Source organism: Rhinolophus ferrumequinum, chromosome 4, assembly GCF_004115265.2.
Source record: "Rhinolophus ferrumequinum isolate MPI-CBG mRhiFer1 chromosome 4, mRhiFer1_v1.p, whole genome shotgun sequence".
In the NCBI taxonomy this organism is placed as follows: domain Eukaryota; kingdom Metazoa; phylum Chordata; class Mammalia; order Chiroptera; family Rhinolophidae; genus Rhinolophus; species Rhinolophus ferrumequinum.
The window spans coordinates 48,510,376-48,535,134 of NC_046287.1; the positions used below are offsets into that span (position 1 = coordinate 48,510,376).

The window sequence follows — 24,759 nt, forward strand, 5'->3', positions numbered from 1 at the left end:
CCTTGCATAACCTTTTGTGGAAGTCTAGGCATATTTTATCTCATATATCTGATTTATCTGTGTTATCTCTAAATCTATTAATAACAACTTATTTAAGTCATACTCACAGGTATGTTATATATAGACACAGAAAGTTTTCTTTTTTTCATGTCACAATTTTCCACATTCACTCATTGTGTAAAAAAAAAAGAATCTGGAGATAATTTACTATTTTAGGGATTATTTGCTAAACATCTATACTGTATTTTAGCCCATGCTTTCTTTTTTTTTTTTTTGTAGTTGGAAAATATCTAACTTGTATCTGAAAAACATTAAAGCAAAATTAAATTCTCTGTCAAGCAAAATATCAAATTTGAAGTCACAAATCACTTATTCCTTTCTGATGCATATTTGCATCACTATTATTAATGATATTTTAGAATGTTTGCACACCTTGCTTTTGATATTAAGATATAAGGGAAACACTTTACACAACAGACATTGTGTGTTTTTCACATTCACTAAACGCTATTGAGATTTAGCTGCTGCTTTTAGAAAGGCAGAAGACAGAGGGCACTCAGTTATGAGTCTGGAATATTGGGCACAAATATTACATAGTCCACTAATTTGTCATGGCACTTTGCGAAGTCTCCAGTAGAGATAAGCCATCTGAGGGTCCATTTCTCCGTGAATGGGTTTTGGCATTTAGCTGTTCATTTAAAACTTCAAAAATTGAATCATTGTAATAAATGGCAGTAATTATTATTTTTGTTGTTATTATTATTATTATTATTGACACATTGATGCTAAAACCAAGAAGTACAATTATCGTGCAACATGTAAGTAACTCTATTGGATTGGAGCAGGTTACCTTCACTCCGTATATTTTTTTCTAAATGTGGATGATCAGGTGCTAAGCATGAGACAAAATATTCAAATAAACAGCTTCTTCCACTTTTCCTGAGTACCTGATGAACTAGCTGCAGAAAGAGGACATATTCACTGGACATGAAACATAAATACACATGAGCAAGGACAGACCGGCTAATGGAAAAGTACAGTAAGTTTAAGCATACATGCAGAAGGTAAGGGGACAGTTGCTATTATCAGAAGTAAATTTAAAGAATCTAGAAGAGCTGAGTGGATCACCACTGCCCTGAATCATGTGGGTCTATTTCTTGACCAAATTTTTACTGTACACTTTTGGAGGATTGAAGTAATACTTCTGAGTGGATTTAATGTTGAGAATATTAACAAAGATTAATGAAGTTGTTGATTAAAGACAGATTCATCTGATTCTGTATTTCTGAATCTGGATACTGAACACAGATAGAAGGAAACATCCCTCTAGCATGGAATTTTTTATTTTTATTTTTGTTTAATTCAGCTAACATAAGGCTTCACAGACTCATTAGCACACATGGCTCAGTGCACATGCTCTTTGCACTGTTTATATTTTAGTAAAATTCACTTAGAAACTCCCTACAGTCACTTGCTGTGTGACGTATGTGTAGTCTCTGCACTCTCAGCTTGCCTTACAAATGAGCATTGGCTTCTCATGTAGCACATTTTAGGTAGTAATCAAATAAATTTGTTTCCATTCCACAGCAATGGCCTTGGATATTTCTCCTGCGTATGTTTTTTCCCCTCTCTATTAGCTGCCCCCTGCGAGTTTGACCTTCTGTACCTCTGGTTTTGACCAGGGATCAGCGTAGTTGTGCGTGTTCCTGATCACCTTATACATACGAGGAAGGAAAGGGTTCACTTATTTAATGCTTTTCCCTCCAACTTCAACCCTTATCCACGAGTATCCTTTTTCCCCAAATCTCCAATCTTACTGAAACACAGGCCCTATTCTAAATGTTTCTTAGAGAATTATCAACCCCACCAAAGCTGCTAACATGACCAGAAGTTCCTGAATTTGTCTTAGTCCATTTAGCCTGCTATAACAAAAATACCATGGACTGGATTGCTTATAAAAAAGTGAAATTTATCTCTCAGAGTTCTGGAGCCTGGAAGTCCAAGATAGAGGCACCAACAGACACAGCTTCCGGGGAGGACCTGCTTCCTGGTTCATAGATGACCATCTTGTCAGTGTGTCCTCACATGGTGGAAGGGGTGAGGACACCCTCTAGAATCTTTTTTTCTAAGAGCACAAGTCCCATTCAGGAGGGCTCCATCCTCATGTCCTAATCACCTCCCAGAGGCATCACCTCCTCATACCATCACCTTGGGGCTTAGCATTTTCACATGTGAACTTGAGGATGGGCACATTCAGTATGAAGCAATCTGATACTCTGTTGAATTTTGAAAACTCACATTTAGCTTCTCATTCAGTCAAAATCAAACTGTGTTTCAAGGAGAATGGTTTACTCCCTGCCCAATTCCGCCGCCATTACCACCATGGATATGACTCATCATTTTTTTCTAAGGATGGAGAACCCATTTAAAGGAGAGGCAGAAATGAAAAGCTAGAGACACTCTGGGCAGAAGCTACAGGTGGGGGGAATAGGAACACAGAGGTCGGCGAACGTAGGGCACATGTGATAAGTAAGAATGGTGGTGATTAGGAAACCAATCAAAACTTGTTACTAAGTAGTGTCTGATGAGAGACTGTGGCCCTTGAGCAACTTTCAACATTGGTAGAGCCCTGTTGTCTTGGAGTTACTGACCCACTCAAGAGTGGCTACGCTACCCATCCCTCTACTAAAGACGTCCCTTTCCCTCAGAGTCGTCGGAATAGTCATAGGTGAGGCAGGGAACTGCTTCTATATCCCTGTTGGAATCCGATGTGCTTCTTTCCTCCTCATTTGGAATGCTTAGGGCATTTTGCTATAGAAATAATATTGGTACAAGGGAAAGGAGGTTGATACCTCCATGGATTTGAAATCAAACCTGTATTTTTTATGCATTTGGTTGGGTTTTATGAATTTGCCTCAGAAGCCAACCACGTTTTCAACACTCCTTTCATAGGAAAAGGCAAAGTTCAGGGGAATGGTTTAATTAACTATTGGAACTTAGCATATATATCTGGAACTGGAGTGAATCTTTACCCTGTGAAGGAGCATAGGGAAAGCAGCCACCTCAACGGCATTGCTTAGCTAAGTTTTGAAAGTCAGAATTCTAAGCAAAGCATCAGGGTTATGATGTCCTTCAGGAACAACAACACAAAAAGCTCACTTTAATTTGAATGTGTATGCTTCTATAGATAACAAATTGAATTAAACATTGTTGCATTGTTTCTGTTTCACTTACAAAACTTAACTGGCATGTTGGCTTTTCAGTGCTTTGTTATTTGAGTCCAGCTAAGTGATTAAGGGCATGTAAAGTTCAGTCCCAGCCCACAATTCTTTAAGCACTTATTTCCTTGTCAGTGTTGTTATGTCAGCAAGTATGTGTGGGTAGTGAGGGGGGCCCTGGGAACACTAACCGTTCACCTGATTAAATAAAATAGTGCAGAAAGAATACAAATGAAGATATGAAGGGCTATCAACAAATCCCAGTGTATTGGGTTTAAAAATTAAGTTTTTTTTGATAAAAGATGTCAGCAACACATACATAAACATATATGGTCAAATTGGTCACAACCCTAAAATAAACATTTCCCACAGGGAGTTAATGCCTTATCCTTGAATATGCTTTAATCTGGTGTCTTATCCTCCAGAAAAGGAATCAAAAGTCTAGGCTAGGGAAAGAGAAAACACAGACCTCAATGTTTGCTCCTTTTTACATGAATAAAGGTAAGCACCATATTAAGTGAGTTGACTGCAACGAGGGAATGGGTTGTTTGTTGTAAGCATTTGGCAAACAGAAATAGGTAAACCTGTCTACAAACAGTAATGCCTGAAAACTAGAGTGATACATATGTCCACTCAAGAAGAATGTGGTGGTTTCACCCAGTGTCATCCCCAGACGTCTAGAAACATTGTAACCTATTTTTCTAGTAAGCATAATTTTAGGAGCAGATTATGTATAAAATCACTTCCCCAGGTGAAGAGTTAAGATGGATGAACAGAACTGTTTGATCTTAATGAAATTATTAATTGGAAAGCCAACCCAATTATGTGTTTCCATTTGCGTGTTCTGCATTCATTCATGTTTTCTGAAAAAAAAAAAAAAAACGAAAGAAAACAAAAGAAAGAAAGAAAAGAAAGAAAGAAAGAAAGAAAGAAAGAAAGAAAGAAAGAAAGAAAGAAAGAAAGAAAGAAGGAAAAACAGAGCAATATGGGAATTATATTAATCATGTTACTACTCTGGCTGGAATAATTTATTAAACAGTATCATAGTTTCCTGGAAGATTTACTAAGCCTCTTCAATTACTTAAATCTTGTAGAATAATGTACATGCTGGCAAGAGCTGAAGAAAAAAAAAATACATGAATGAAGTCACTAACTTAGAATGTTTCAGAAGCACCTGGATAAAGAAAATGTTTCTATGTCCTCAATTCATCATAAAATACTGTTTTCTATGTATTGACTTTTCTTATTTTTAAAAGCCTTTACAAATGATTATTTCACTTCATCTTTTTCAACTTCAATATTGTAGATAAGTGGTAGAGACTTATTAATAAATTAATTTTAAGTAAGTAAACATTTCCACATAAATGTGCCTGCTTGTGGCATAAATATATTATTGCAATTTGCTGGTACATCAGGCACCAGTCAAAATTGTATGTTGTTTTTTGTTTGTTTGTTTGTTTGTTTGTTTTTGCAATGACCTCTGTATTTTCTGTTAGTATTTTGTCTCTTCCTCCTGATGTTCCAAGAATTACTTGTACGAAGTGCCTACAGAGCCTTGTTCTCAGATGCCTTCAGATCAATCTAGTGAAGTAGTTTCTAATAAAATTTGCATTGTTATCTCTTTAAGATGCATTTGAACAAAGGCTTAAAAATCTAAATAATGGAATTGCAGGCTCTGCTATAGATATAAAAGAGATAATGTTTTTGTTTACGTCTAGAGGCTTTTAATTATTAAATGAACCATTATTTTATGTAGCACTCAGAAAGAAAAAAAGTTCATAAACTATAATGTATGCTTAGGAATAATTTACATGAATATATAACAGTCCCACTAGCCTTTGGAAACTTTGAAATTTATTTAATATGTTATTAGTGAGATGTCATTTTTTTTCTTCCTTACATTGTTTATAGGTGCTAGGCAATCATTTTGCACATATCTCAGTTGCAAAACATAACACTATATAAGCTACCTGTGTATGTATGTTTTGTTGTGTTTTTTTTTTTTTCCTATTCTTAGGTACAATAAAGCATTTTATTTTGCTTTGCAAGAAAATAACGAATTGCAGTCATTTCTCCAATGGTTAATATTTACCTGCAGAGATTGATGCCATCAATTTCTAGATGCGTCTTAGAGTTGATAAATTGGGGGGAAAGGTTTTTCTAGACAAGATAAGGTGTGATATTGGGGAATGATTTCATTCCTAAAGCCATTTAATTTTTCTATTCAAAAGAATGAACTGTGTAGTATCCCCGTCCACCTATGGTTATCAATCCTGGAACTTCAGAGACATTAATACAATATTTATTAAGAGATGCAACATATAAAACTTTACTTCCTAGTATCAGCCTGGGTTTTTATTACTGATTTTCTATACTGAAAATTACAGGAATTATTTACTAATATCCTTAATTTACTTTGTTAGTTATAAATTATTACATTCATAAATAAATATTTGTTCTCAGAAACATTACAAATCAGTTCATAGAGAATGCAAGCATATGTGAAATAAATTAGTATCATTTCACAATAGTGCATGACAAAATACATAATTCTGTACACTCTGATGTATGAATGTTAAAAAATGATTGTTGACCCTTTATAGTTTTAAGTCTGTGATGCAGTTGTTAAAAACAGTTTATAGTTCCTTGATCTTTGCTGAAATTTTGGGCATATTCCTAAGCAATTGAAAATGGCCTAGCATGTAATCTGAACAATTAAATTTATGAGAGTGGTTATTTGAAGGTAGCATATTTTTTAACTTAAATTGTTTACTGGAAACCATTAAAACTATAGACATAGCATTTTATATGTTATTAAGCCCTGCATTTAAGAAAACATTTGTTAATGCAGAAACAAATATTTAGATGGTCTTTTTTAGTTTTGGCACTAATATACATAGCTCTACATTTTCGTTACTTTATCACCTCAAAATTTAAATAACATTTATTATTAATATTTTTTCTCATTTGTCATTGTTTTTCTGATGAAAATCATCATTGCACATGATATATTTAAATTTTCAATTTTCTTTTTAAAAATTAAAATGCAAATTTTAAAAACCTATAGCTACATGACCTAACAATCTCTTTGAGGATACTTTTGAAGTAATAAAAGGCAAACTTTATAGACTTCGTGGTTTGACAGAACTAGGTCATAATCTCAGCACTTACCCTGTCTCATCCATTTCAGTTTTTATATCCCACATATGAGTGAAGTCATAGGGTTCTAGATGTTTTCTGTCTGACTTCCTTTGATGAGATTAGCACGATAATCTCAAATTCCATCCATGTTGATGCAAATGGCAGTATTTCATCTTTTCTTATGGCAGAGTAATATTCCATTGTGTATATACATATACCACATCTTCTTTATCCAATCATCTATTGAAGGACACTTTGGTTGTTTCCATATTTTGGTCACCGTGAATAATGCTGCAATGAACAGAAGAGTACATATATCTGTACAGATAAATGTTTTCAGATTTTTAAGGCAGATACCCATAAGAGAGATTGCTGGGTCATATAGTAATTCTACTCCTTATTTTTTGAGGAAACTCCGTCTGTTTTCCATAGTGGCTGTACCAATTTACACTCCCACCAGCAGTGTATGATGGTTTATTTTTCTCCACAGCCTCTCCATCACTTCTTATTACTTGTCTTGTTGAAAATAGGCATTCTAAGAGGTGTGAGGTGGTATCTCATTGTCGTTTTGATTTGCATTCCCCTAATAGCTAGTGAAGTTGTGCATTTTTTCTTATATCAGTTGTTGTTTTTTTGTCCTCTTGGGAGAATTGTCTGTTCAGGTCTTCTGCCATTTTTTAATTGGATTGTTTGTTTTTTTGTTGTTGAGTTGTATGAGTTCTTTATGTACTTTTCATATTAGCCCCTTATCAGAAGTGCTCTTTACAAATGTCTTCTCTCATTTGGTTGGTTACCTCTTTGTTTTGTTGATGATTTCTTTTGCTGTATAGAGCTTCTTAGTTTGATATAGTCCCATTCATTTATTTTTGCTTTTAATTCCCTCGCCTTTGAGGTCAAATTCATAAAATCCTCTTTGAACCTAAGATCCGTAAATTTAGTACCTATGCTTCTGTGTAATATATTGTTTCAGGTCTTATATTTAGGTATTTCATCCATTTTGACTTAATTTTGGTATATGGTGACAGATAGCACTCTAGTTTCATTCATTTGCAAGTGTCTGTCTAATTTTCCCAGCACTATTTATTGAAGTGGCTTTCTTTTCTCCATTGTATGTTTTTGGCTCCTGTGTGAAAAAATATCTTCCCATATATATGTTGGTTTATTTCTGGGTTCTCAATTCTATTCCATTGGTCAGTGTATCTTTTTTTTTTTTTTTTTTTTTTGCCAAAACCATGCTGTTTTCATTATTGTCACTTTGTAGTATAAATTGACGTCAGGGAGTGTGATACTTCCAACTTTGTTGTTTTTTCTTAAGATTGTTTTGGCAATTTCAATATAATGTGATTTGGAGAAGTCCTTTCAGGATTGAGGTAATTAGTTGTTCTGTTTGTATCTTGATTTTGTGGATAAAGTTTTTCCATAGGTTTGGGAATTTTTCATCGACTGTTTGAATAGGCTCTCTGTACCGTCTCCCTCTCTTCTCCTTCTGATACACCCATTATTCTTATATTGCTCTCACTGATGGATTCAGATGCTGCTTCTTGTAGAGTTCTTTCATTTCTTTTATCTATAAAGTCTCTCTCTCCTTCCATCCGCATTATTTTCAGATTTCTATCTTTGATATTACTAATTCTTTCCTCCATCTAGTCAGCTCTGTTTTCTAAATTCACTATTTCATTCTTATCTCTTTTATTGAGTTCTTCAGATCCAGAATTTCTATTTGGTTCTTCTTTTAAATTTCATTCTTGTTGGTAAAATATTTATTCATTAATTTTATTTCTGAGTTTATTAAACTGCCTATCTGAGTTTTCTTGCATCTCATTGAGCTTTTTTGTCACTTAAGTCACATATTTCCATGTTTTTAAGTTTATTTTTTGGAGATTTTTCTTCTTTCTTTCCTTTTTTTCTTCTTTTTTCTTTCTTTTCTTTTCTTTTATGCTTTTTCTTTTTTGAGCTGCCTTGTTACCTTGTTTATTCACAATAATTGATGGATTATTTCTCTTACTGGGTATCTACGGGAATGAATTCTGCAGCAAGTTGATATGAAGAGGTGTTTCTTTTGTTTTCCAGTTGGAAGCACGGGAGTGTTTTATTTTCTCTTGCCCTGTTCCAGCTTCTTGTGATAAAGGGCTTCCTAGGGAGGTGGGTCTCTCCTCTGTGACCAGGTTGCCTATGTCTCAGGGCACTACCCCCATGGGAGGAGATGGTGGGCAATGGGATTCTCAGCCCCTGAAATCCTAGTGCTGCCCTGAAGCCAGATGCAGAGCCATGCACTTAAGCAGCCCTGAGTGGTCCCGCTGGGATCTGCCATGAAAGGTGGGAACAGGGTGGCCTGGGAGAGGCTGATGGTATGTTTATATCTTTGTTCTCCTCTGAGTAATGTAACTGGCAGACTACAGCTGCCTTGCCCCTAGAGCTCCTCCCTTGTCACGAATTATCTGTAGTGTGCATCTACTGCTCAGAAACTCTCCAGTTTCCAGGGCTGTCAGTATTCTTCTCTTTAATCTGACACAGCTACAGTTTCTTCTGGGGCCTGCTGGTGACACTGAGAGGGTGTGGGGGAGGTGAGCTCTGCGATGGTAGGAGGAGGCGGCCAAGCTCCTTAGCATTGTTTTCTGCCTGGCTGTGAGGGCTGTTAGACCATAGTTGTCATACTTCTGTATTGGTCTTTACCCTGAGGTCTCTGCCCTGATTGCCGGGTTCAGCCATATTACACGCTGATCAGTCAGACAGGATTGCCCCGGCTCACTCTGCAGAGAGTGCCCCTACAGTCTCAGTCCTCCCCTATCCCGGGACCACAGTGAGCTCTGGGCTGCATCGTGTGACCCCTGTCTGTGCACTTCTGCCTTCCCTTCTTCCCTGTTTCCCTCAACTTGCCCACTTTCAGATGTTTCAATGTATGGATGTATTTTTTGTGATGCATAGGGAATCCTTTGTTGAATTATAGCTGTTCAACTTGTAACTTCAGAGGAGAGATAAAGGGGACCCCTAATGTCATCATGTTTCTTACATCACTCTCCAACCATTTCCTATTCTGTAAAATGGGAGCTAGAATACTTGATAATTGTGATATATGCCTGGGCTGGTACATACAGATCATGGTGCAAGGATTATAAAAAATAATCAAGTATTTTAACCCCACCTCAAACATAGTTATATACCGTAAAGGGAAGTGTTTTTGAAACTATTTATGAAAATATGGATACCCATAACATGTACACAAATTAATATTTGAATACAAATATCTGAAACCCAGAACCATTTGTAAACTGAAAAGAAGGTGTAAACTGTAGAAAAGGAGAAGAAGAATGAGAAAGAGATTCATAAAAGGAGGGAGGAAGGAGAAAACAAACATGAATTAGCCCTTTTCTATAAATTATAGTATTTGATGTAGTATCAATCAGTGTTTAGAGTTTCTATTTCATTTTCATTTATTGATTGCTCTATTATTTTTGTTGATATTAATGTCAAAAAATAATAAAATGCTATTGTTATTTAATAATTGTTAGAATATTTGAAAGCCTATATTTCGTTCACTGAGCTATGCTTCATGAACAGTATCTTATTCAAATATGACAAAAAAAGCACAATGAGTTAGGCTTAACTATTTTTATTTTACTGATGAGAGACAGAGGATGAGGTTTACTGACATAATTAAAGTTACTTGAGAATGCAAACTTACTTAATAATGTAGACATGAACACATATTATAAACCATAAAATTTCCTTTCAAATAAACACTGTATAGAAGGTTGTTACTCATTAGCCAAGAAATAAATACAAACACAAAAAGTAAAACCAATCTAAGTGTTAATAAATTTCTTTGTGGAGTAAGGAGATGTAGTTATAGATAAAGAGTGGGAAAGATATTTGTTAATGGAGAATCAGAAACACCCCAGGTTGTCCGTTTGCTACCTGGCTGAAGTCTTTGGCAAACCTCTTAATTTCTTGAACGTAAAATGTTTCTTGTTTATGAATACCATATCATAAATTTGGCAAAGAGATAAAATGAAATAATATATATAGTAAATAGTCAAATTTCAAGTATAATTATTTTGGGTTATGATCTCTAAAAGAGTAACTGTTTTGATCACTGTTTGGATTATATAATAATTTGAAAATGTTTATAATAACATTGTTAAGTCAAAACAATTAAAGAACCATACTCTATTTTTCTAACTATGAAAACCTCTAGTCAATAAGAGACCATAAAGAAATGAAAAAGTACCTTAAGTGACATATTATTAATTGAATACCTTAATTTTTTATGTTACTTATTCAATAAAACATATATGATTATAATGTTTTAAAAGAGATTATAAGAAGGATTGTCAGGAGGCATTATTTAAAATATGAATTGTGAATAAGGTGTGGAAACTTACCAAGAAAGTCATTCAAATAAGGATAAATGACCTGAATCCTAAAAATATACACATAATAATATGGCATATTTTGATAAAGAGCCAAGTTTAGCATGGATGTGCTTTCAGTTTGTAAGACCAGAATACAGATTGATTTTCTAGAATTAATAGTACAGAATCCCAGCAACAGAAAAAAAAAATGCAAATATTACTTGAGCATAACTCAATAGAGAATGTGAAAATTTAATCTAAAGTTTGGATGAAATAAAATATAAAAACATGAACACTTTTTCAGAATAAGGGAGAGGTAGGATGAAAATGATGCTTAACCTTATCTCTTAATAGGTATATTAAGTATTTGAGACAGGTAGAAATGAGAGAAGTTGTTTTAATACATTTCATTACATAATGATGAGGTTAGTTAGTCCAGAGACTGCAGAAATCCAGGGAAAAAATAGTTGATTCTGTAAAAAATTAAATCTATTAGCATCAAAGGAAAAAGAGAAATAAAAAATCATTCAGCTTGCTTGGCACAATAGAAGGATTTGATAGTACTTCAAGAGAGATTGAAATTTTAATTTGGGAAGAGTAGAGAGTTGTGAAGGTTTCACTTATCTTAAATACAATTTTCAATAGTTATCAAAGAGAAGATGGATATTTATTCATCAGTTGTATATATGCTCAAATTTATATTTATGAGACATAACACATTGCTGAGCACTCCCCAAAACATACCCAAATGTGTACAGTATTTGTACATGTATATATTAACAACATAAATACTTAATTATTTAGGCATTAGCCCATATAAGAAGTGAAAATCTAGAGAAAAATCCCCATAACAAGTTTTAGGATGTTATTTAGATTATATTAAAACCTTTTTTAACCTTTCTTCCCACCAAATATCTTACATTTAGTTCTTATTTTTATTCCTAAAAGCCAATCACTTATGTATATATTTATGTGTATAATGTGGAAATACACAGAGACACACACCACACATTTGTATACATATGGAGAGAGAGAAAAGGAAAAAGGTTTTCATTTGTATATGTGAAAATGCTTTAAGATTCTCATATGGTATTAATGTAAATATTTATAGCATTTACTCTGTTAGAAATTAAATAAACATAAATTGTCTTTGTTCTACAGATGTAATAAAATTAGATCACTTTATTCCAGAGTTAAGTAGATGACCAAGAGTTTAACAAACTTGCCAAAAATCATATAATAAGACAGGCATGAGGTCAAGACCTAAATCTTCTGGGTTTTAAATAATATATCTTACTTTCTGCTTTATAATAGGTGAAAATATTAATCCATTTGTTGTGTCTTTTTAAAAATGAAACTATTATATCCCATTGCTCACTATGTTGTTGAAACATAAATATAATATATTGCTTTGTGACTTTTGAAATCAAAAATCTTTTAAAAATGTTGTTTTATATTAAGCTTACCAGAAATTAAAAAAAAAAAAAATCAAAGATCAATTTAAATTTTATATTTTCTTGAAAATTTACTATACTGCATAATGAATTTGAGCTTTTATTTCCAAAGTGTTTTATTTCTTCTTGTCAACATTTACAAGAACTGACATTTATTACCACAAGGTTCGAAATAACTTTGTAGGTATCTTCTGTTCTATATCTTATGTATTATAGGGTGTTTATTTATCTCCTGTCATTCAAGGCTGTAAGACCTGATAGATCTCTTCAGTAATATTATACCCTATTCAGAGAAAAAAAATGCATATGAAATGCAAAATGAGAACAATTGCAGAGTTTTGTACATCGACGATAACAAAACTATCAACATAGAGTATGCCTACGTATTGAGGGTGCGGTATTTCGTGACATTTAATAGGTTTGGGGTTATAAAATGTATTCACTTGAAAACATATTCAGAATATAAAATCATGTGATTTTTATTACCATTTTACTTTGAATAATTCCATCCTATGTATTTTTGGGGAAGAAATGATAGCTGAAATGAAGATTTCTGGTTCTACTTAACCATATAGAAGACACTGCTTTGTGAATTTTGAGAAAAATCCGTTGAACACATTTATTCTGTTTCTTTCAAAAAATTAGGTTGGTAGAGAGAACCAAGATAAAATACCCAAGCGTTTCTCCATTATTTCTTTGCTAACATGTGAAGGCACATGCATGCAGTCCCTCATTCGTGTCAGCTTCACAGCTGCCATATTGAGTTGGGTGGCATCTGTCGTACTGTGTCATGTCCTGTTACATGGTGTCTTATAATGGATGCAGACATAAGGGAGCATGTTGCCTTCGCACCTATGAAAACATATTCAGAATGAAAACAGACGGTACATTGTTTGCTGAAGTAATTATTGTGGCATACAAAATATTTAAACCTGATTTTGAGAAAGGATATCATATTGCCAAACTTAATAGTCTGAACGGTATCTAACATATCCTGATATAAAGGGTAAATGTTATTTGATAGAATATATGCTTTTTCTTGAATCACGTGATAAAATAGAAATCAGACTAAGAGAAGTTGTTTCTTTTTCTTAATATTGCATGAAATTAAACGAGAAGTTATGATGGAACCACATTCCATGCTACTGTGATTATTTTTAAATTGGTTTCTTACAGAAACAGTAACACTAGTGGTTTTGCATTTACGCACAGTGACACTGAAGCTAAAATGATTTAATAGTCAACTCCTGTTTTGGAGAAAGTGACAGTAACCATTTTTTTTGTCACTGATCATTTCAGATTTTTAAATTGTGGCAAAGACTTGCCAATGCAGATGTGAGCAAAGTTTTAGAGATGATAACCATGTTAATAGCACACGGAGTGAACAATTGCTGCTAAATAAGGCCAAATGTAGCTAAACTATTCCTGTATTACATTAAATTACAGACTAGGTCTGTGAACACTGCAACTAAAACCTAATTATTCTCAGTTGAAAAGTTCAATATCCCCATTATGATCTGACCTACTTCATAAATTCTTTAAGTTATTTTGGTGCAATGAATAATAGGTCATCTAAACTATTTTTGAAAAAAACATTCAATTGTTGTATGCCACATCATAGCTATGATTATAAAATTGATATTTTATATTATAAATGAAGTTAATTACAAGAAAAGAGAATTTATAATTTGGTGACTATACATCCAATCATAGAATTAAAGGTGGTCTGTTATTATCAAAATAATATTTTAAGAAAAAGACAATTAAATAGGTCAATTAACCTAATGGATTAAGTTCAACACTTCACTAAATTCATAATTAGCTTATACAGACTTTTAAGATGTAGTTATTTCATATAAAGATTTATGTCATCTTAGAACTCATAAGGATATGTGCTAGTTTTGGTTTTAAGTAAACAGATACTATTGTGTGAAAAGTTAGTATTAGTACATAGGTTTGTTGATCAGTTCAGAATTGAAGCCATAAATAAATGAACTGATTCAGTATTTTGTGAAAAATTTTTCCTGGAAGCTTGAATGAAATATCTCAATATTTCTAACTTTTCCTATAGGAACATAAATTCATATTTAAGTAGTCCTGATATGATTTATGTAAAAGTATAGCGTAAAATTAAGGAGAAATATGTTGATCATCTTTAATAAATACGATGTATAATTAGTCTCAGGATGTCACAGAGGTTCAGGTTGCATATTAGGTTATTTTTCCTTGTTAGAACCTTAGCCGTAGCAAAACGTTCATTCTCAGTAGATAGTTGGGTTATTTTAATTTGCTCTGTCCATGTATATATTCTATAATCACCTCCGAGAAGAAGCAAGGAGCAAAAACTAGATACATAGGTGATTGATTGATAGATAGATAGATAGATAGATAGAAGATGGTAGATACATACTGCGATTTTATAATCTTGTTAAGAACTGCCCTGTATGGTGTTATGCTCATACTAATTATAGTCTTCCAACAATGGTTTCTGTTCTTACTTGTTTCGTTAATTGCAAAATCAGCCTCTTCTTTGTCTTCATCCTCTAGATCTCTCCTCAACATTTGAAGCCCTTAACCAATCCCTTTCCCACTGATATGATCTCTAGCTACCTGGATGCCATCCACATATTTCCAGTAATGAACAAACTGTCTTTGGGACACCTAATTTATAATTACAACTGCCTAATGGACAATGTTGGTTCAAGAGTCATTTATTCATTCATTCAACACACATTAATCTGCCCCAGTTTCATTAGCTATTGGACTAGAAAACCAAATACAATACAATGTCTGTCCTGCATTGTGGGAAACAAGTATGTAAACGTTGAATTTAGTGAAGTCTATTATGAGAAAACTATTTTCCAAATACATTCTGGGTCTGTAAATGTATTTTGTGAATTTGATCCTGAGGGTAGATGCTCAGAGAGAAGAAAATAAAAGAAAAAACAAAACAAAAACAAAAAAAACCTCCAAAGAGAGTGACTATGTTGTTGGGGTATTTTGGGGTAAGTCTTGATACATAAGGGTTCACCCTACATGAGGTGAGTACTGTGTTTACAGGAGCAACTGTGCAAAGGAGATGAGAGATAAATAAAAAGGCATGTTTAGAGAAGCATAGGATTTAGGTATAACTAAAGTAAATTGATGAAGGTAGCCTGTCAATACCCACACAGAGATGAGGGTGGAGAATCATATATGAAAGGCTCTGTTAGTACATATTAAATAGCTGGACTTTACTCTGAGAACAATGGAAAGATTAACAATGTTTTTTTCTGGGACGTATGATGACCAGGTCTTCATTTTAAAGAGGTAATTCTTAAAATAGCCTGTACGTCCTACAGACATCCTATCCGTCTAAAACATAATATTTTCTTTCTAACTTTGTTTCTTTTAATCTCTTCCATCATATTTTCTGTCTGGTTACATCCATGATGGAAACTACAGTTGTAATTAAGTTTAGCCATTATTCTACATTAGTTACCATAGTAAGTCAATTGTACCTCAAAATGTCTCTTTAATCCACCCTTTCCTCTTTATCTCCAGTGAAATTTTCCTATCTCAGCCTCTCAGAATCCCTTACTTAAAAGACTTCTAATTTTTTTAACTTTACTCATGTCTTAATCCCTTCTAATTTATCACCCACCTTGTCATCAATGTTTCTGTTTTAGATTAACTTGATCACAACACTCCCTGTTGGCTCATTACTGGACAAAATCCAAACTCATCAGCATCGAGTCAATATTTCTTTCCTAACCCCAACATTCTGCTTCTTGAACCCCAGCTTTGGCCTTGATATAAAAGGTTCTGCAATACTAGCAAGTGGAAATGGGACTTGACACTATATGTGCCTAGTACACATAAACTCTATGCAAGTGTATGTATGGCATTTGCTACCATAGTTACTGAAAACCAGGGATATTGATGAAACCAGAAGAGCAAATTAAATGGAGAATCAAAAATAAAGCTAGGATTAATGAACTGGAAACCAGACTCAGAACACATCTACAGGATTGAGGATTCTGAAATACAGGATGTGTATACAAAAGGGGGTAATCCTGGACGGATATAACGTAGGGAGCAAAAGGGATAGAATAAGACTATGACTAGAGAATTGTTCTAAATTCCTTGCCCACAAACAGTTATGCCAGATGAGTCCTGTACCAGGCTAAATTTCACCTACACTACCTTATCACTATCTTACCTGTCTTCCACCTTTTCATGAGCAAGCCATATATAGCATTGAGCTTATTTAATTGATGTTGATGAGTAACAGTCTATTCTCCTATAAATAGTGCAGTGTTACTTCTTTAGCATATTATTCTAATTAGCAATGAAGAAATAAAACCTTGATTTACACATGAGGAAATGTCAAACAGATTATGTCCTCAAGATCTAATGACAATTTAACTTGTCCTCATTTTGACCTGCTGCCAGCTAATCCAATTTGAATTTCCAGTCACTTGTGTCCAGCGAAGTTTTGCTTTACCAGCTCAAACAAGAGCTGAGGGGCAGCTTTTCCCCAGCAGATGTAACATAGTCTTTAATAGGGAGCAAATGCATTATTATCAACTCTCAGACCTTCCAGTTTGAATCTTCTCAACCACATCTAAGTACTTGGCACTGAGCTGCTTTCTATCCTTGGTACATATGGTTTGTTTTGGAACAAAATCTGATTTAGCTATTTCTAAATGCTGATCAGCAAACCAGTGTCTTCCCATAATGAGATTTTACTGGTACATGTCAAAATGGAAACACACACACACACACACACACAAAAAACAAACAAACAAAAAAAACAAAACAAAACAGGTGAATTCAGTAAAAATTTTCCAAAGACAAGATTTACTTATTATTAAGAGCTTTAAATTCAGAGTTGAGATAATTTTTTTTTTCTAATTTTTAGTATTGAAATGTCTTTCCCTCATGAAATGACAGTGATGAAAGATTCTACTTTGGGTGGTAGGATCTAGTTTTGTTTTGGCTTTTTCATATCCCTACTAGAAAAAAAAATGTTGCCAACCTAATTACCACTCTCCCTTATATTCGTATATTTAGAATTTCACTGGTCTGTAACATCCAAATATATAAGAATTCTTCCAATATACCTTAAGAGAACAAACTGATGGTTGCCAGAGGTGAGGGAGATTGGGGAGCTAGGTGAAGGGATTAAGAGGTACAAGCAAATTAGTAGTTACAAAATAGTCACAAGGATGTTAAAGTACAACATGGAGAATACAGTCAATAATGGTGCAACTATGTCGAGTGCCAGGTGGGTACTAAACTAATCAAGGGGATCACTGCGTAAATTATATAAATGTGTAACCACTATGCTGTATACCTGAAACCAATATAAAATAATATTGAATGTCATTAAAAATGATCATGATCTGATCAATTTAAAGAAGCATTTTAATATTAGTCATAGCTTACAGAGAACAGCAACCTCTCAAGTTGGGTATTTCTCTCACCAGTGTGGACAAAAAATGGGATTCTATGAAAAGTAGCCTCACAGGGTGACCAGATCATAAATTCCTAATGGGGCAGGTCATGGTGGGTAGTCAAGCCCTGGGCATATAAGTTTTTATTAAAAAGTGTTTATTTGCCTTAAGCAAGTTCTGTCCATTGTTTCTGTGCATCTAGGTTAACACACCTTTGCAATAAGCTGTAACCACCCTCAAGAGACCATGTAATCTTGTTGACTATACTGTTTTTCAATCACCTTGCTTTTTCCTACCTCCATGTAGTCTTCCTTAGCATTCCTTCCTGAATACCAAATGCATAAAAGAAACTGCAAAATTTTTATTTTCTGGAGCACTTGAAATCTTGCTCCCTGTCATGTGTCATCAGTTTGGATGAAATGAACTCTTATAAAAAGTCTCTACAGGTTTGGACGTTTCTTACATCAACACCAGAGCATTTCTGTAGCCTTGATCACTGGTACATTCTCTGGATGGTCCTATGGAATATAATCCTTGAGTAGGTCTTCTGGCATCGCGTATTGTATCTATTCCAGCATGCCCACCACCCTTGAGCTCTTTATACCTTTTCTATTAACTGTTATGACAGTTCAGATTTGTTTACTTCACCAAGCACTGGCCCCCACTATCCCCAAGCTTCCAATAGCCACACCACCAGTATGTTTACCTCACCTTTCGGGTCTTTGTCAGAATGTAAAATAATGTATCCTAAGAAAGTGCCACCAGGTCAATGAATACTTGCTTATCCAGTCTTCAACTCCAGTCTTTTTAATCAAGCACACTCAAAATGTAATCCAAGGAATACCTCCTGGGACCCTACTAGTATAGCCTCTTAAGAAGAGGAAGAGACACCAGAGCTCTTTCCATGTGAGGATACAGCAAGAAGGTGGTCATTTGCAAGCCAGTAAGGGAGTTCTCACCAGGAATAGCATGAGCTGGCACCTTGATCTTGACTTCTCAGCTTCTAAAACAGATAAATGTAAACTTCTGTTGTTGAAACTGATGTAGTGAGTGCTGGGGTTCGTAGTCTCGTGGAGCTGAAGAATGGACCAGGGAGAGGAAAAACGTTGCACAGGAAGATAGTGTATTATAGCAAGCAAAGAGTTACAGCTTCCGAGCGGGAGGGGGTACCCGAACTGGGATGCCCAGTAGCTAAGGCAAAAAGCTTGTGTTTATATACCTTTATTTCTTCCTGGGAGGGCGATGTTGGGGTGTGGGTGCCTATGGATACAATGTTTCCCAGACTCGCTCTACTGCTCAACTTGGGGGAAGACCATTGAAACAAGCCCATTTGTCCCAGAGTATGATTAATGACATTTTTGTCCTGGTACATTGTCCTGGTAGGGTTGTACTGTGTTCTGTATTTGTTCTGTTTTTGTTCAGTCTACGGAGGAGTCTGTAACTGCCTGATGTCATACTAACTAACCTGTCTCAGTCCCCCCTCTGAAGACAAAACCCTAACTGCTGTTAGGAAGTGGGGGTGATGACCGCTCTGGCTATTTCAGGCTGAGGAGGGATGTAGAGACACCAGCAGCTAGGGCTTGTCCAGAGGTGTATCTGAAGGACCGCGGTAGAGGAGCAATTGTGGATGGGGGCAGTGTCGTTTCCCAGGCCATCACAGCCACCCGAGAGCTGGTCTGCAAGCCGAAATACACTGTAGGAAACAACATGAAGTAATTCCTATAATAATAAATAAAAGAAAAATTAGAAAAGCTTCTTTAAGTCCCATCAACCTAGGAAGACAGGAAGTAAGGAAGGATAGATCTACGCTGAAAAATCCTGTCTGCTGTTTAATGTTGGAAACTATGTTATGAATTTGTTGAACTTTATCCTCAATTAGCTGAGAATTGTCAGAAAGATTGAAACAGCATAATCCTTAAAAATGTTCATATCCTTGATTATGTTTGAGGAGTAGGTAGTCTATGGCACCTGTGTTTTCAGAACTGCTTCTCTGACCTGTCCTAACTCTTGTCCCATGGCATGGCATGAAGTGCCTGTGAAGTAGCATTCAGGGCCTTTGCCATTGAGCAAACTGTAAGACTAGTTTCTACGTTTAAGGCAACAGTCATGGCAGGAACCACAAAAAGAGATAAGGATATATATTCAGCTGGGCTGAATAAATGTACATCAACATTGCAGCTGAGATCTAAAGTAAGCTCTCTGTGGTGTCTACCTTGATGGGGCGTTTGGGGAAAGAAAACACTTAATTGTCTGAGAGAGTGTGGTCCCCCAGTGCTGTAAGCTGGAACGTAAGAGTAGGCAACCTTTCCATAAATAAGAAACAATCCAGCTGGCAATTTGATATGGGTATTAGCATAACTCATAAAAACGATGGAGCTACAATTTAGGCTATAAGTGGTTGAAAGACTAAAACATTTTCTGGAGCAGCCAGTAAAAACAACACATTGGTCAGCTTGAGTTACACTTCCTACCTGTAAAGAAAACATTTCTCTGTCCTTTTGGGTGCTGGTGGGACCCCCAATTGTAATCAGTATATATATATATATATTGGCTCTCCTTCCCTTATTTAACTCTAATACTCTGGTGAGAGCTATTAACTCAGTCTGTTGTACCCTGGCACTAGAGGGAAGGCTTCCATTTTCTAACATGTTATGCACAGTAACAACAGCATATCCAGCTCTCAGAATGCCATTTTCTACAAAAGAGCTCCCATCAGTGAAGACCGTCCTATTTGTGTTATCTAGGGGTGTTTCTTGTAAATCTGCTCTAGCAGCATAGGTTTGTAGTAAAACTTATTGTTTGAAATTGTTAATGATGGGTATTAGTCCTTTCAGTGTCTCAGATTTTAGAGGGTATTGTCTCCAGCTAGGAAATAGAGTGGGGTCCTTAAGATGTATGTCTACCGGGGTGGCTGTTAAGGCACGGCCACCTACCCCTGTGTGGCCCAAACATTAGGGTTGATATCGACTTCTATTACTGGGAGGCAGCTGGGAATACTTCCAGTGGCTAGGAGAATAATAGTTCCCATCTCAGTCATAATGTCTCTTCCTAATAGTGGGGTAGGGCTTTCTGGTATAATCAAGAAAGAATGGGAGAACATTGGGTCACCCCATATGCAGACTAAGGACTGAGAGAAATATTTAGTACTTGGCTTGCCAGTTACTCCACAGATAGTAACATGTCGATTGGAGAGGGTCCCTGGGTTGGAGAGGAGAATGGAGAAAACGGCTCCTGTGTCTAAAAGAAATCAATAGATTTTCCTTCTACTTCTAGGGTTACCCGGAGCTTGGGAGTCCTGATAGCAAAATGGGATGAGGGAGCCATTGGTAGAAGCCCCGGGCCCCATCAGTCCCGAGCGGAGGTCTTGCTGGGCAAGGCTGGCCCCACCAGTGGAGGCCTCCAGGGAGAGTCTGACTTCCAGTGGTCCCCTTGGCAAATGGGACAGGGCCATGGAGATCTCCAAATCAGCTTCAGTGGCTATGGACATTCCTTCACCAGTGGCCAGACTGTCTGCAATGGTGGCAGTCGGAATTTCCTCAGGTACCCTGTTGAGCTGTGGTCTGTAAGGTAGCCACTGATACCTCCACAATGTTTCTTATTTTCCTCTCCTTATCCTGGGCTTCCTCCTGGTCCTGGTTGTAAAAGACAGAGTTGGCTACCTTGAATAACTGATCCAAGGTGCCTTCAAGACCAATAGCCAATTTATGTAATTTCCTGTGGATATTTGGGGCAGCCTGAGTTATAAATTTGTCCTCTAAAAGGATTTCTATTTCAAGGCAATCTGACCCAATAGGAATGTACTTGATTAGGGCTTCCCTGTGTCTTTCTAAAAAGGCTGAGGGATTTTCTTCTGAATTCTCACTAATGGTACATAGTTTTGAATAATTGATGGGCTTAGTCCTTGTTCTCCTCAGACCCTCTAAAATGCATGCCAGAAAGTGTTCTCTCTGCCAATTTCCCTTAGGTGTATCAGGATCCCACTGTGGATCTGTAGCGGGTACTGCTTGCTTTCCTGTAGGAAAGGCTCCAGAGTGGGGTCTCGTTCTGTTTGCTCATCATGATATGTTAGGAACTGATCATCTCCAAATTTTTCAGCTGCTTGGAAAGCTGCCTGCTTTTCAGAGTTAGTGAGAGTCTGATTTAAAAGTAACATAACATCCTTCCAAGAAAGGTCGAAGACCTGGATTAGGTTCTGGAAGGTTTCTATATATTGTCATGGTCATTTGAAAACTTCCCTAGGCCCCGCTTTATTTGTCTGAGATCCTGTAGGGAGAAAGAGACTTGAACCCTGACAGGCCCAAATTCTCCTGGCATCACCTGTAAGGGAAGGAGATTTGTTCTTAATTGGGAGCGCCTTCCTACAGGAGGTCCCGGATATAGGGCAACAAGATGGAGCTGGGGTAGGAACCAGCTCCAGAGGAAGAGTAGGGTATAGAGTTTGGGATGATCCCTTGACTGGGTGTTTATTAAAGGGACCTCCCCAGGAGAGGAGGATCCTGCTCGGGGTTCCTTTGGAGAAGTCCCTTTAGGAGGGGTCTCTTTAGGAGGGGTCACTTTAGGGAGAGTCTCCTTAAAAAGAGTCTCCCTAGGAGGAGGGAGGCAAGAGATCATGGCCAAAAGATCCGGGTCAACTCTACGTTTCTTACAGAGATCTGGATTGTCCCTTAGGGTGAAAAAAGCCTGCACATAGGGAACTTCTGAACATTTGCCTTCCCGCCTACAAAATAGATCTAATTGCATGATAGTATTATAGTTAGTACTTCCCTCAGAAGGCCAAGTTTCCCCATCTTCCAACTTGTATTGAGGCCAAACCTCGGAACAAAAGAAAACTAGATGCGGCTTCTTCAATGTCTGAGGATCAAATTTGTCCCAGTGTTTCAAGATGCAATTCAGGGGGATGAAGGCGTGTGAGGGCTGATTGCCCATTTGGAAGGGAGGAAGAACAGAAAAGCGTCCCTTTGCAATTTATCTCCCATAACTTGTTCTAGAGCGTCCCCTAGATGCATGGGCCATGGATATCGCACGACCGATTCCGGGGCTAGTGGGGAGACACAGCATGCCAGGATTAGTCATGCTTACCTGGGCAGCCTGGCCTAGCCTGCCTCCGGTGGGCGCCTACCCAAATCTGTGTGTGTGTATCCGCCTGAATGTCTGGTGCTGGCCCACAAGTTGTTAAAGATTGTGGCCGATAATGAGGTTCTTTAAGGTAGAGGGGTGTATGCACCAACTCTGGGCATCACAAAAATTGATGGCACGATTAATATAATAGCGGCCTTCTAAATAAAGTTGTTTAAGATGGGAGTATGTGCTTAAAGCTTGTAAGGAAGGCATTCAGTCAAAACAGAAAGGCGTAGGGGGTTGCCATTGTGATTGGGAACTATTTTGTTTCCACCTATGATGAACGTGAGGTGCTTGTCAGCTTGTAGGTGCTGTGCTGGCCAAGGGAGGCAGAGGCAAGCGGTTAATGTTTAGCTCATTCCTGTTAGCCCATAAGCTCACTCCTGTTAACTCTTTGCCTGTCCCCTCCTACCAGCTCACAAGCTTGCTTCTGTTAACTGTTTATTTGTTTCATCAGGAAGGTCACGAAAACAACAGAGAGTTTTGGGGTGTGTATCAGGACACTTCCATCTGTGCTTTAAACTTGAAGGAGATCTCAATAAAAGAATATAAGAGGGTGAGCTAAATGCCAGAAAATCTTATCCTAAGCAACAAGCGATGTTGCATACAGACAAAGATCCATATTCTTCCCTTAAGGTGTCTTGAGGCTGGTGAAAGGTGTTGAGGCGATTTCACAGGAGAGAGACCCTGGACCAACATTTCAAATGCTGCGGAGAGGCGGTGACAGGATGAAAAGAGCAGAAGCGATGGAGGAGTCATCCCACTGGCACCCTTACTGGCAGTCGGGCTGGGAAGGGACCAGAGAGACCTTTGGGACCCACTGCAGAGTAGCCATGACCAGGGTCCCTCAGTTGTCTGCAAAGGCCCACAGTCCTGACCACGTTCCAGTATTCAGCTTCCTCGCAAAAGGGGGGAAAAACAGCACAGATGTAGGAGAAAGCAGCAGAGGGAGAGGGAGAGCCTCTGGATGGTACCCTTCTGGGCAGTCGGGTGGGGGGAAGACCCTAGGAGCCTTTGGGACCCACCACAGAGTAATTATGACCAGAGCCCCTCAATTGCTGCCAAGAGCCGTTCACCCCAACCTCATGCCATCTTTGGGCTCCCCTCCTCACAATAGAGAAGGACAGAGAAAAGACAGTTGGACTCTGGCCAACGTTCCTCTGGCTCAGCATTGGAGGGGATTGACCAGAGCCCTTCTGCAAAGCCTGTCCTCCAAGTCTTAAGGTCGGCAGCTATGCTCTTCACTTTTAACAGGCTGACAGTGGCCCAATATTCGTGTGACAAGAGAAAGAGACAAAAATAATGAAAGCCCATAAATGGGAAGTAGACAAGCACAGATAATATTTACCTCTCCCAGATCCCAGACGAGCCCCCAAATGATATAGGATGTTCCTTAGTGAGTGCTGGGGTTCTTAGTCTCGTGGAGCTGAAGAATGGATACATGGACCAGGGAGAGGCAAAGAGTTGCACAGGAAGATAGTTTATTATAATAAGCAAAGAGTTACAGCTTCCTAGTAGGAGGGGTTACCGAAGCAGGGATGCCCAGTAGCTAAGGCGAAAAGCTTATGTTTATATACCTTTATTTCTACCTGGGAGGGCGATGTTGGGGTGTGGGTGCCTATGGATACAATGTTTCCCAGACTCGCTCTAATGCTCAGCTTGGGGGAGACCATTTAAACAAACCCATTTGTCCCAGAGTATGATTGATGACATTTTTGTCCTGGTACATTGTCCTGATATGTTTGTCCTGTGTTCTGTTTTTGTTCTGTTTTTGCTCAGTCTACCAAGGAGTCTCTAACTGCCTGATGTCATACTAGCTAACCTGTCTCAAAGCCACCCAGTCTATGGCATGTTGTAAGAAGCCCAAGCTGACCAAGATAGAGAGTTAATACAATTTTTCAGTAACCAGCCAACTCTTTATATGCATTGATTCCTGCTTGCTTCTATTTCAAATGCTTGAATCATACACTCGTTTCTCTCCACCAAAAAGTTTCCCAAGTCACTACCAGTGATATATTTATTAATAAGGTTGTCATCT

At 37.1% G+C, this 24,759-nt stretch overlaps 1 protein-coding gene across 1 annotated transcript; it reads right to left on the reverse strand.

The window, feature by feature from the left end:
- Positions 1 to 21,139: 21,139 nt before the first annotated feature.
- On the reverse strand, positions 21,140 to 22,529 carry LOC117021167 (uncharacterized). Its single transcript, XM_033104011.1, is given in 3 exon segments — positions 21,140 to 21,652; positions 21,655 to 21,815; positions 21,818 to 22,529. Coding segments are annotated over 3 exon segments (1,386 nt in total).
- Positions 22,530 to 24,759: the final 2,230 nt, after the last annotated feature.